The sequence below is a fragment of the Thunnus maccoyii genome, chromosome 1 (genome assembly GCF_910596095.1).
Source record: "Thunnus maccoyii chromosome 1, fThuMac1.1, whole genome shotgun sequence".
NCBI classification, from domain to species: Eukaryota; Metazoa; Chordata; class Actinopteri; order Scombriformes; family Scombridae; genus Thunnus; species Thunnus maccoyii.
In genome coordinates this window covers 37718088-37732073 of record NC_056533.1, presented here as the reverse complement: position 1 = coordinate 37732073, position 13986 = coordinate 37718088, and the positions used below count along the sequence as shown (strand labels likewise).

Genomic DNA, 13986 nt, shown 5'->3' with positions numbered 1-13986 from the left:
GGCAATAAAAATAATCCAATAATGATAATAATAAATAAAAGAGTAAAGTAACAAAACACTACCTATAAGCTCGTCTAATGATGAAGGAATGATTAACTGGCCCGACAGCGTTAGACTATTATCTGCTATTCTAGGATGCTCATAAATATTTTAAGGCAGCAACTCAGTGAGATCGTCGTCTTGTGTTCTCTGCAACACTATGAGGCCTGACTTGTTCGCTCATTTATTCTTTCTTTCAGCAGTCATGCTCTTTGAAGGATCAACCATCACCTGTATTATTTCATGCAAAACATAAGATTATGCTAGTAGGTGCAGTTGTTTATTTCTGGTTAACCATTATATTTTCAGGGTGCGTCGCTCTAAACCTTCTAAACATTATTTGACATATAAGTTTGCAGCAGAAATGTAACCATTTAGAGAGAATCTCGTTAAATACGTTTGATACGGTTTAACCTGAAACAGGATGTTGGAGTTGAGCGTCATGGGAGTATCACGTAAATGCAAATCAATGGATTAGTGTTTCTAAAGCATTTTAACTTGACAGGAGCAGCAGAGCTGTTAAAAGGTCTGTGTTGGTTTTATTGGTTGGAATAACTGACTAGTCATGCTGTCACCATGACGTGGCAGGAAATGAAGACAGAGGCAGGTCTGATGAACTGGGTGGGAAATTAGCACCAACCACCTGCCAAATACTGGTAAAATATGAGAGTGGCTAATAGATTTCAGACACTAAATAAAGATTTTCTGTTGAGTGGCTGGTGAATTTGAACATTTATCTGTCAGTGGCTGGTAGATGTTCACATTTTAAAGAGTTAATATTTCCACCCTGCTGATGAATACTGATTTGTTTTAGTAAAAAGATTTCCAAAACCCTAAACTGGAGAATCCAACAGCAGCAGTACAGAGGATACTGAATAATGTATTTACTCTGTGTGTGTGTGTGTGTGTGTGTGTGTGTGTGTGTGTGTGTGTGTGTGTGTGTGTGTGTGTGCTTTAGGTCTAATCTGAAACCATGCTGAAATGGCTGTCCGGTGAGGAGGGAGAGCCTGGGTCTGGAGTAAGTACTCATGTGCTTATGTTTCATTACTTGAATGGTCACATTGTAATCAGTGTCAGGTGATGTTGTGGCCCCTCTTTTCAGCAGTTACTTATCCAACAACTACACATTTACATCAGAAAAATATTTATATTTTGTGCATGAGTGGCAGGTCTCACTGGCTGGTTCTGAAACTGAACAAGAGACAGTAGCGTTTGTCTGAATTTAACACTAATTGTTGCTATACTTATAGCTGCATCTAACAGTTATTTACATTATTGGTTAATCTCTCATCAAACGTCTTGTTTTTCTGATCAACATCATAACCTCCTCCCCACACAACAAACCTCAAAGTAATCAATTTACTACAATATAAGACAACGAGAAGCAGCACATTCTTGCATTTGAACCACATAATATTTGGCATTTTTGCTTGAAAATAACTCGACGATCAATTGATTATCAAAATATTTGCAGATTCATTTTCTCTTGATCGATTCATACGTCAGTAACCAGAACATTGAACTCTGCAGAAGTACTGAATGTTTTGTCCATCATCGTACTTTTGTCTCAAGAACAGCTAAAAATAAATAAATGCTGGAGTGACAATGGATCTTAGTCATTATCGACAAGCCGTTTCCATGAGTCATTTCATGTTATCTTGTGCGGTCTTGTTATTAGCGATAGAACTGACTCAGAGGAAACCCAGCAAAAGCTCTGCAGCCTGTTTCATGTCCAGATAGACTGGAATTAGGTAGACTGCTGAGCACAGGGCTTTAACGAGACAATCACACTTCCTGTGAGGGGGAACCACTGCTCCAGCTTAAATCCCCCTGCATCCCCATCCACATTTACTCTGCAGCCTATGTGCTTATCTCCATATTATTACTTACTAGGAATTCAGTGATTGATGAAAATCGCTCAAATGATTCAAAACTGTTAACTGTTGCACTTCATAAACACTCATCCACTAATCTGAGGTTGCACAAGAGATACATTTCTTATCTTTTAACTCATCTTCTAGACACAAATATGTCTGGTAACATTTATCTAAATCATATTCTTTTGAATTTCTCTCCAATGTTCATCTCTTTTGTTGCAGTGGAGCCATCTGATACACTAGTTTGCTATTGCAACTTATACCGACCTTATTAAATAGATTGTGCATCGGCCACACATAACAGTGTTTCCCAAAAATCCCAGAATGCAACCTAAAATATCTTGTTTTGTCCCGACTAACGGTTCACAACCCAAAGATATTCAGGTTACCATCATAGAGGACTAAAATATTCACATTTAAGAAGCTGGAGCCAGAGAATGTTAGCATAAAGTGATTAATCGATTATCAAAATAGTTGGCGATTAATTGTCTGTCAATCGACTAATCGTTGCAGCTTTAAAACACAGTTTGTAAACAACCTACAACCATATAGTTACCATAAACCAATTTACAGAATGTTTGGAACATCTGAACTCTAGGCCACAAATTATTATCTTTGTTTTATTCACAGTATAAAAAACTTTAATAACACACTTATTGCAACACCAGGTGGAGTTCAGCACTTGAACTATAATAACTAGTTCAACTGTCATTTGACCCAAAACTACAGTCTACTGGAGAAAGAAACACATCCTGCTAGTCAGGGTGTGTATCTTGCAGCATTGAAAACCAAAGGCAGCGCGTCTTCTTGTTCTCAAGTCCTCCATCTCCCCCGTTCCCTCCGCAGGGCCCAGGCTCTCCCCGTGGTGCAGGTGGAGGTGGAGAGCTTGCTGTAGCGGAAATGGCCGAGCGGCTGGCCCAAACCGAGCAGCTCGTCAGTCAGCTGAAGGAGATGATCCGGGAGAAGGATGCAACGCTTCGCGCCAAAGATGAACAACTAAAGGTGAGGACAACTTCTACCTTATCTTCACAAACGTTGCCTTTAGGGCCAATTCATGTGTAAACAACAACATAAATGAAACAACCACATTATGTGCTCTGTTGAAGAGGTCAGTGTCAACATATTAAACATGTTAAATCACATGATGAATGTCTGTTGGCTCTATGAAATCAACATTGAAGCCAAACTTTAAATACATTTTTGTACAACTTGCAATATATCAGTATTCAGATGGATTTTGAAGCAACCTCATCGTACAGTATTCATGTTAATAACAGATCTCTTGTGGCAACGAGGGGCCTCATTTCATTTGAGACAACTTCAATGATGACCTGAACCATTTGTCACCAGTATTTGCACATTCCCTAATTAAGAGAACGCTCTTTATGACCCTATTTGCCAAAATATTAATATTAAAACACAAACATGAACTGCAGCTACACTGAAGCCAAGCACAGTGATCTTAATTACTTCAGTCACTGTGTATTTATAATACTGATATGATCATTCAGTGTGTTATGAAGTGTGATATTATAACATCATCTTTCTACTACTACATCCAATAGTGCATGCTCTACGGTCTATGAGGTTAAAGTGCATAATACTACAGAGTCAAACGTGGTCACATGAGTGATCCTGAAATAGTTTGTAACTCTGATCTGGTTAACTATTAAACCGTCAAGTCAAAGTCGACTGTACAGTATTAAAGACAGGAATGTGAGATTAGAGTTCAGCTATGGCACAGCAAATGTTTGGTTTAGAAGCCATAAATATCTCAGGAGAGTGTAAACAGACACACTGACTCTGCTACAAGCCAGTATCACACCACTAGTCACATCTCACACTCCCAGAGTCCTCTTTTTTTTTTTGGCAGCATCTCTGCTAATTTTCCGATATGGACTCCTCTGCATGAAGTGCTGTAGCCGATAACTAACTAACTGTAACCAAACACTAAACTGACATTATATCAGACTGGAGGTAAAGAGAGTACTTGTCTGTGACTCAGGCGGAGAAGGAGACGTGTGAGACCAAACTGTCAAAGCTGCGTCTCCAGAACAAGGCCAAGGTGACCTCTCTCACCACACAGCTGGAGGAGCTGAAGAAACAGCGGGGAGGTCAGGATACTCCAACACACGGCAAGAAGGTATCAGCACACGAGCACACACACGTCCATCTTTATGTCTTTAATCAAGTAAAATACCTACAATGAATACATGAAATCCTTAAACCTCTCGACTTATCTCATTTTAATCCTCGTTCTGGCTCAGACTAAAGCTGCAGTCAGCAGTTTACGACGAGGGGACACAAAGACTCCAATCCAAAGTCATTAAAACAGATGTAAAATCTATTTAGTGTTTCATCTAAATTGTTACGGCCATCATGTTAGCAAACATTTGCCTACTTACACAACCAGCATAAACAGATAAAATACATATAAATGTCTCATTGGAGTTGTTTTCTGGCCGTCTGGCAAATGTAATCCAATATTCCTGAGAAAAAACATCTAAACTTGCTAATCTCTCAACTTTATTCATCTGCTACTAGCATAAGTTAGCTAATAGCTCTGTGCTGTTTCATGATGAGCAGGCTGCTTACACTCGTGAGCATGTTTGTTGAAAATAGGTTTAATGAGTTAATGAGAGTTGTGAACATCAAGCCTGTTATTGTGTAATATTGCTTTAACTTATTTCCACTGTGTTACAACCGGCCTTAAAACTGCATTCATTAAATAAATCAAGTTGATGTATTGCCCATCCACGTCTCACAGCCAAGTCAGCCGTGCTGTTTTGATTTAATAGTGTGTCGTCTCTTTGTTGCCCTGTAGGGGGCATCAGAGGGAGGAGAACAAGCCAATCGGGGCAAAATCGTCTTGCTAAAGAAGAAGGTGGAGGAACTGGAACAGCAGCTTGCACAAAGACAGGACGAACTGGAAAACAAGGTAAAGTATCTCTTTCATTCCTCTCATTAACACGTGTATGAACCATTTTAATAATAATATTATAATAAGAATTCTGCTTTGTTATGATTACTCATCAATCTTTGGTACTAAAATAATTTTGACAATTTAAATTAATAGAAAACAGCCTTCATTTTTACACTATAATAAAAAATCCAACTGCATGAATTTGCTTTAAATGTTCAGATATTTAAACGAAGCTCTGAAACATGTAAGTCATCATGAGTATGATTGTGATGTGGTGAATAGTTCGTCTCCGTCTCTGGGAATGGTGTTTAAAACAAACACTGCTCTGATGGTCTGTTCAGTGTGCAGCACTTAAACTGCCTTCAAGTCAACAAAGTGTCATTTGAAAGCACACAGAACTTTATTAATCTCGCTGCATTAACAGCAGCATTGAACCTTTTAAACTGCAGCGACGCCTCCCTCTGTTTGTTCTCATCGTTAGAAAATGCACAGATAACAAGTTTAAACATTCTCTCTGTTTGAGTAAGTAACCGCCTCAGGTGACCAGCTCGTATTTTCACAAGTTTAAAAGACATTTGCTCATTTCTTAAACTAAAAGCATCCCCTTATTTTCCTTTTTAGAGGAAGGAGGTGGAGGCACAGCGGCTGCGAGGTGAGGAGATGGACGTCATGCTCATAGAGAAGGACAAGAAGCTGGGAGAAAAGGAGGCCTACATCGTCCACCTGCAGACAGCGCTGGCAGGAGATCAGCCCGTCACGCCTGCACCTCAACAACAGGTCATACGAGTCAATCACATCTTTAGAGATAAACTGAAGAAATAAGAAAAGTAGATAACAGTATCCCCAGGCATTCAGACATTCAACTCAAGAGGCTATAATATGTTTTTTGCGTACCTCCCTCTCTCTGAGACACCTTGATCCACTCGTTGATGCTCAATGCTGTCATATCTCCTCAGGTGACAGAGGACAGCCGAGCGATGCAGGAGCTCCAGCTGCTGGTGCAGAGCCTGACCAGGAAGGTGGGAGAAGCAGACGAGCGCTACAGTTTACTCCAGGAGCAGACAGACAGCCTGAAGGAGCTGCTGGACACAGAGAAGGAGCAGTACAGTCAGAAAGAGAGCATGTACAAGCAAAACGTAGGTTGTTGTTGTTGTTACACTGGCATCTATCAGTGGAGCAATGATGTTATACTGCTGTATTTCTCCTGAGAACATTTTCAAAACACAGAGTAGCTCTTTTACATAATGGTGCATCCTGTGTTTTTTTTTTTTAGATCCAAACATTCAAAGACATCATTCTCCAGAAAGATAACCAGCTGATGGAAATCAACCAGATGCACGAACAGGAGCTCTTCAAGCTAGCAGCGAAGTCTGATGCCAGCGCTGATTTAGAGCAGGTAATGACAACAGGAGTGGAAACACTCAACTTCTATTGTTTAACAGAACCCTCTGTCTCCTCTTTGTCATGTTGTTGTTGTTGTAAAAGTGTGTGTGTGACTGTTACTGCATTGATTCTCTAACGGAAAACACATCTTTTTCTTTTTTCCTCCTCAGCTTTTGAAGGCTCTAAAACAGAAGCTTCACGAGAAGGAGGAGGTGCTGTTGGGTAAAACCCAGGTCATCGATGTTCTCCAGGGCGAGGTGGACGGCAGAGACAAGCAGATAAAGGTCAGGAAAGATGTCTGTTTACTTCTCTCTGCATCTTAAATGTTTCTTTCCAGCTGTTTGTAATGATGTGCTTTTAATGATGCCTACTTACAGTATTTAGCCAGTTTTAAACAGTTTTAATTCTCCAAATATTAAGTCAAATGACTCTTTTTCCTCATAATCTATGTGAAATACTTTCTCCATCCTCCCCTGCAGGAGCTAACAGAGCGTCTGCGTCGGCTACAAGTTGAGCGAGAGAGCCTGGAATCCAAGATGGAGGCAGAGAAGCACGTGATGCGAGCGCAACTTCGTGACCTGATGGAGAAACAGCAGGCGGAGGTGCGTCGAATCACTGAGCAGCATCAGGCACAGATGGCCCAAACCCAGCAGGATCTCCTGGGGCAGCTGGAGGAGCTGAGGAGGACCTCAGTTGCAGCTCCGCCTGTCAGTCAGGAGGCTTCAGGAAGTGTAACCACACCCGCTGATTCAGCCTCTATCCAAAGGATAGCTGACCTGGAGGGTAGGTTGTTCTCTTACATTAGTTTTGCTTTGCGTTATTTTGCTCTTAAAATGGAATTACTATGATTTCATTATTTGTTTTAATGAGAAAAGTGAAAAATTATTACTATTTATAGTGATTGTCATACTGATTCTGGATGTTTTAGTTTTTTATTTTTTTATTTCATTACATTATTTGACAGGGATAGTGCATATTAATAACACTTCACAAAATATGCCAGATTAGGCCAGAAAGGCTAATTTTCATCTGTAGTCCCTGGGCAGGCAAAAAGTTGGAAGCACAAACATTACAAATAAAAGCATTGAAAATACAATAAAAGTGGTGAGAATATGCAGATACAAACAGAGCCTGCACTACATGGAGACAAGAGAGACAGCTCTTTACACACACAAGATCAACAATAGCATGGCAACAATAAACAAATCAACAAATAGGATGACAGCACAACACAATGTCAGGACTGGTGAAGTGTGGAGATTACGTACAAAGCCTATGATTAACAAGAGCAGCTCTACACTAAGCATAATAATGACGAGTAAGACAACAAACAACATGAAAACACGTCACTGCTCTAGTGTTGACAGGTTTGATTTCTAATGAACCAGGCTCTTAACGTTGTAATGAATGAATGGTAGTTGGCAGAGTTTCTTATGTGTTGCGGTAAGTTGTTCCAATCCTGAGAGGCTCTGACAGGAAAAGCAGATCAGCCTAAACTACTTTTTCTTGGAATGAGACCATCTCCTCTAGTTGTTGCTCCAGTAGTTTGGCTTGTTTTTAATGTGATGTAAGTACAGAGTGGTGGAGGAGCCATATTGTGTAATACCTTGAAAACAAGACACAGTCTGTTTTATTTAACCAGCTTAATAGGTTGTGCTTTTTCAAATTATTGCAATGACGGTATCCTTGTAGCTTCTTGTCGAGGGTTTTTATTGTTTGTACATTGATTCTGTCGGCTGTAGTGTGGTTTTATTGATGTGTTCCCGACAGACAGTACATGATGTGTGGGAGGATCATTGTGCTCATGAATATTTTAGCTGCATAAGTGGTCATGCAGCTCCTTGTGAATTTGAAAGTGGTTAGATTGAGTCTAACATTCCTTTCAAGTCTTTTTACATGAGACGTGAAAGACAGATTAGAGTCAACTGTGATGCCAAGGTATTTAAACTCAGACACAATCTGTAGTTTTTTCCAGAGACTATTATATCTGGATGCGGTGTTGAGCTGACTGTTTTTGTAATGTTGAGCTGAAGGCTGGATTGAATTAACCACATTTTAACTCGTACCATGACAGCTTCGATGCAGCTTCATCTTCGTTATCGCCGTGCGCGTAGACAAGCGTATCATCTGCATACATTTGAACGTTAACGTGTCTTTTTGTTTGTTGAACATCACCGTTTCATCAGACTTTTCTCTCTTCGTTTGCAGCCCAAGCAAAGCAAAAAACAGAAGAAGCCAGCAGATCAGAAGCCAAGTTCCTGAAGATGAAAGCCTGGTCTAAATCACGAATCAGACAGTTGGAGGACGAGTTGAAGAAAAGCCAGGTCAGATGTTTATTATGTAATTTTTTTATTGATGCACCGTTATCACCCATGTGGGAAATTTACATATTAGATTGGATAAACATGTATTGATTTGTTATCTCCTGTCAAATATTAATGTGGCATCAATCATTTTAACCTTTTTTTTTAAACAAATACAAACTATAGAGTATAAAACATATCTAAAGGCAAGAAGGAACTCTTGGTAAAAATGAGATGTTTACCTTCTTTTGTCTTCTTAAGGCTGGAGTTGCCCCCCCTGACCTGACTGCCCTGCGGAGTCGTATCACAGCGCTGGAGGAGGAGCGAGAAGAAAACCTCTGGAAAGTGGAGCAATATGACGAACTCAAAGCAAAGAACGGTACCAAAATAATTAAACATAAGTGGCTTCTACTTTTGTGTTGCTGAAACACCAGCAGACCATATTTTTCTTCATACATTTTACTCACACACTGAATATATCTCTGTTTTTCACCGCTAGACATGCTGGAGGCCAAGCTGGTGGTGTATGAGGAGCAACAGAGGACACTACAAGCAGACCTGGAGCAGTTCACCAAGAGGGCCGCCTCTCAGGTCAGGGATCCAGGTTTTTTATAGTCTCCTTCTTTTGGTGCATAGTTAATGAGTCGCTATGTTGTAAACCTGCTCATTGTCTCCCGTCTCTCCCTGCTCCTTCTGGACACAGGCGAGTGAGTCAGGCAGTGCTGATGACACTCAGAGCCAGGTCCTCGAGTGGCAGGAGATGGTCGCTGAGGCGGTCAGCGCCAGGGACCGGGCCAAGGAGGAGAAGGCCGCCATGGTCCTCCGCATCAGCCACATGGAGGAGGAAAGAGAGGGTAAGGCCTTTGCTAGAGGATGACACAAACACCATGTAAACTGACTGAATGAAATCAACATTTGGTTAACACCGCAACGTAGAAGAGGAGTTACTATCAGGGTCAGAAGTCGCTTATATTGTATAGAGGAAAAAAAAACACACGGATGTTAGTATTTATTAAACGTGCACAAACTTGCCTAATGCACACCTAATCTGCTTAGAAAACCCCACACATTAAACTAAGAATGCACAGCGAGTGCAGAACGCAGGAAGGGCCAGAGATCTTCGAGGAAGACCGTTAGTGGTCGAAACATCATGTCCACTTAGAGTTAAAGAGGAACGGTGAACGAGATAGCAGAGTGTGGGTACTTCTTTGTTCTTTTGTGCATCAGTCATCAACAAATTAGCTAAGAGGGATACATCTCAATAATTTAGAATATATCTATTTATTATTATGGATTAGTTACTCTTGAAGTTCATGTGGAAGTTGCAGTCCTTCCTTCTGTAAAATACATGTAGACAATTACCTGCGTTAATATAAATAATCATTAAGAATTCAACATTACAGCTGCATGCAATAAAGAAATGACAACACTTCTGCACATCCGCTATTATGGACACAGAAAATGGCACAGATAGTCACCATGCAGGGGAACCCTGTTAGCTATAACTTTGTGTTATCATTTTGTCCGTTTAAATACAAACTCATGGATCCTCATGGACAGTTTAAAAATGATTACATGCTGTACAATCATTTCTGTTTCTGTACAACACTGATAAAGGAGCACTAAGCTACCACATCATATCCCAGTGGTCAGACACTTCTGGAAGAAGTGAGTCAAGTGGAATTTTTCTTATACATTTTCCAGGATGTTTGGCTGTTTAGGATTGATGTGCAGTGCCCGTGACTGTTAGTCACAGTGTGCAGTTCCACACCACCGAACAGTACGAGTGGACAGACAGAAACCGTCCCAAACAGAAGCAGAACACGGTTCATCTTAAATATACCCAGTTGGCATTTTAGCAGGTGCATCTAGCTTAAACTAATCTAACAGCCCTGCAGTAAATCATACCTTCATGAATCTTATGAAATCCTGTTTTTCTTTGGTCATTTTGGAGGCTACGTTATGTTCACCCTTGTTTTACACTTCAACGCTTGTATATTGAATGTCCAGCGGCTCCCACGCTCCAGTGTGGCAGCTCCGTAGGATCCCGCCCGCCACACGCAGCGTCTCATACGCTGAGTGTCACCTAACCTGGCGCCCAGCCCTCATAACAGAGCCGGGCTCGGGGTGAGCTGACCGAGGGTCGGTGCTGACGCTCGGTAGTTAAAAACACGTCTGTATGAATATGTTGTCTCGGTATGTTTAAACTCTCTTTGGCTGAGCAGGCTGCCATTTAACCTGTGAGGTAAAGTCGTTTTCCACCAGTCATACAGTCTAAAGCGGCGTCCAGGTTTAAGGGGACTTGGCTGTTTTCTGTGTTTGTCAGACACTGCTGCTCCACACATATCAGACTAATATACTTTGATTTTCACAACAACAACAAAAACAGGCGCTAATGCCACATAGACGACGTAACGCGCTGTTGAGCCGTCCTGAATCACCGCAGGGGAAATTCCTTCACCGCGACAGTCCTGGTGGAGCTGTTGAAAGTGTATTATGTGACACTGAGAGGTGTTTATTATATTTACTCTACTCTCACTGACATAAACAAGGCAGACAAAATGCTAGAAACACTTATATATAACTCAGCTCATATCATAACACCTTTTATTTTGTCCCAACATTGCACCACCATGTTTTGAAAGAGCGATTTATAGTTTGTGTTTTACTGTTTTTACCACGTGTCCTCTGTTGTCTGACTGAACATTACTTTCTTTTTCTTTATTTCCCCCCCCCCCCCTCCCTGTCCTCACCGTCGTTAATGGGGAGCATTTGTTTGACCCTGCGCTGCCTCCCATCTCATGGACCTCCGCCCCCCCCCACACACACCCCCACTCTCCCTCTCCAGCCCCTGCTCCAGGGATGGGAGCAGCCACACAGAACAGTTTCCCATCAGTTTTGTGCATGCAGGCTCCTCCACACCTCCCTGTGCATCTCTCGCTCACTGTACTGCCTGTAGTTTCCCTAAAGTTTGCCTTTTCTGGGGTGAGCTACAGGCAGTACAGTGGCAGGCTGCACATTTGAGTCTGCCATTTTGTTTCTCCTTCCTCCCCCCCCCCTCCTCCTCCTCCCCTTTTCCCAGTATCGTTCTTTTCCATTCCTTCACCCCTTCCTGTTTTTCTGTCCTACAGTTTCTTCTTACCGTTCTGTGATTTCTGGTGTGGCCACACTAAAATATTTTGGAATAATACACCAAATATAATCAAACAACATCCTTTTTCTTCTGTGGTGGGACAGTTGTATTTGCACTAACCCTGGGAAGAGGACTAAGATGCTACATACATGCAACACTGAAATAGTTCAGAAGGTCGGTGTATTGAATATAGGGCTGCAACTAATGATTATTCCCATTATTGATTAATCTGACGATAATTTATCTAGAAAATGTTGGGAAACAGTGAGAAGTGCCTGTTATCGCATCCCTCTGGACATCCAGCTGTTAAATAAAACCAAAGTCCTGCTTAAAATAAATCTGCTAACGGTCCCTTTTACATGAATTGTGATTGTTGATTTTTATCTTTGTGCCACTGACTGTTAAACTGAATCACTGAGGTGGAGGAGCAATTAATGATCCCAGCGTGAATAATGAGACTCAAAGCCTTCACGGTAATTCGATGAAAGACTACCGCAGTTAATTTGGTGCCAGACTTTTTATCGAGCGGTGCTTCTCACTTTGCCGCCTCTGATGCTGACAGAAACCTTTCTAGAAACATCACGTCTACTAAGTAGAGGTGGTTCTTTTTTTTTTGCCTTTTGCTTTCAGTCCAATCATTCCTAAGTATCATTTTTTTTTGGGTGATTTAACTCAGGTGGAGGAACTATGTGAAGCGTACACTTGCTTATGTTGTCGGTGTTGACTACAAGTGCTGCTGGAAATACTGTAATTACCAGTTTATTGCTCGTGTGATACACAAGTTGCTCTGATGTGGCTTTTATGGCGACAACAGCATGCAGGTGTTTCATTGAGTCGAGCTTGTTCGTTGCCTTTAAACGTTATTCGAGGGCGTGCTGACTGCAACGTCACCAACATCAGCTTCTGCTTCTGTATTGCTGCTTTTATTATAACATATTATATGCATAGAGCCCATCTCTGCTTGTGCCTGCTTCTACACTAAATCCACACTAACCCCTGCTTAACCCACTGATCTCTTGTTGTTTTTCTGCACCTCCCTTTGCTTTGAGCTACCCCCCCCCGCCATCCCTTTCCCTCCCCTACACATCAGCCTGTTATCACAAAACAGATGGGAACATGTTTTTTGTTCAGCCTAATCAATTTGGCATTACCCTGCTTGCATCATGTCCTGCTAAATTAAAGTCCAAATAAAATTAAAAGCACTGAAAGAATCCCCCCCCCCCCCCCTCCTCCCCCCCTCACATCTGTACCTGTCTGGTGTTTCTCTAAATAACCGTCTGGTCTCCTTAGTGAGGACACAGCGATGAAACATTGGCTTCAAGTGTGACTCATGAAAATGGCTCCACTCCTTCCTCCCACAGCCACTTTTACTCCCCCCCCGTCTCCCACATGTTTGAATGCAGCCTGTTTTTTTTCCTTTGCAATGCAAATTAGGTGTGCATGGCTCTGACCAGAATGTTGCTTTTGAAAAGTGTTTCTCAGGTCCACGTAGGCCTACCTTATGCAAACACAAAAAGTGGATACATATCTGGAGTAACTCTCTCTTCTTTCTCCATCCTTGTTTCACTCAGTCTCTGTCTCCATACTTTTCTCTCTCTCTCTCTCTCTCGCTGCCTCCACTGTTGGATGAAAATTGTTTTTTCTATGTTACAAAAGTTTATTTGTGGTGTTGAAAGTGTCTCATCTGCCCTCTTCACCGAAAACCACCAAACACCATCTGTGCCATCGCGCTTATCTACTCTTCCATCGCTGTCATTCTGTCTTCAAAAAAAAAAAAAAAAATGTCTTTCTTCCACTCTGCCATCATTCCATTCTGTCCAACCCCTTATTTTATACCCTCCTCCCACCCATAAATACATCTCAATCCAACCCAACCTTCCCCTTTCCCTGTGGCACAAAACTGATTGAGGATGACTGGTTCTTTCCTGGCTGCTCCGATCCAGCACTGGCCACTCGGCAGCAGGAGTTGGAGGAGGAGCTGGCTCAATCTCGGGGGCTCGGCCAACAAAGGCCCAAGAAGCTGACGGCTCCGGCCCAACGAAGCCTGCAGGTAGGTGAACGGGCTGATACTGATGTGGTATGTGCTGTGATGTTTCAAATGGCATATCCAAGTGAAGGGACAAAGAACAGCATCTCCAAATGTGTGCAAAAGTCCACGACTGAAAGTATTACGCTGGAAATTTTCTGTATTTTTGTTGTTTGGAGTCAAACCAACAATGAACTCATCCTACTTACAAGTATTGTGTGTGCATCCAAAGCCTGATTTATCTTCTTCCTCTGTGCCGTAGACATCTGTTGTTGTCCTGAAACTATTAAAAACACATCAGT

At 41.7% G+C, this 13986-nt stretch overlaps 1 protein-coding gene across 2 annotated transcripts in view; it reads left to right on the top strand.

Annotated features, from left to right (window-relative positions):
* LOC121896404 (golgin subfamily B member 1-like) overlaps positions 1–13986 on the top strand; it is a 40333-nt gene that overhangs the window by 1448 nt on the left and 24899 nt on the right. The window contains exons 2-15 of one of the 2 annotated variants that reach the window (XM_042410396.1): positions 998–1057; positions 2763–2918; positions 3922–4059; positions 4741–4854; positions 5461–5616; positions 5796–5975; positions 6113–6235; positions 6393–6506; positions 6702–7005; positions 8431–8546; positions 8787–8904; positions 9025–9116; positions 9229–9379; positions 13602–13708. In XM_042410396.1, coding sequence (XP_042266330.1) covers positions 1013–1057; positions 2763–2918; positions 3922–4059; positions 4741–4854; positions 5461–5616; positions 5796–5975; positions 6113–6235; positions 6393–6506; positions 6702–7005; positions 8431–8546; positions 8787–8904; positions 9025–9116; positions 9229–9379; positions 13602–13708 — 1914 coding nt within the window. In that variant the 5' untranslated portion in view covers positions 998–1012. Of the gene's footprint in view, positions 1–997; positions 1058–2762; positions 2919–3921; positions 4060–4740; positions 4855–5460; positions 5617–5795; positions 5976–6112; positions 6236–6392; positions 6507–6701; positions 7006–8430; positions 8547–8786; positions 8905–9024; positions 9117–9228; positions 9380–13556; positions 13709–13986 lie in introns of both variants that reach the window. The other variant, XM_042410319.1, reaches the window with a different exon arrangement.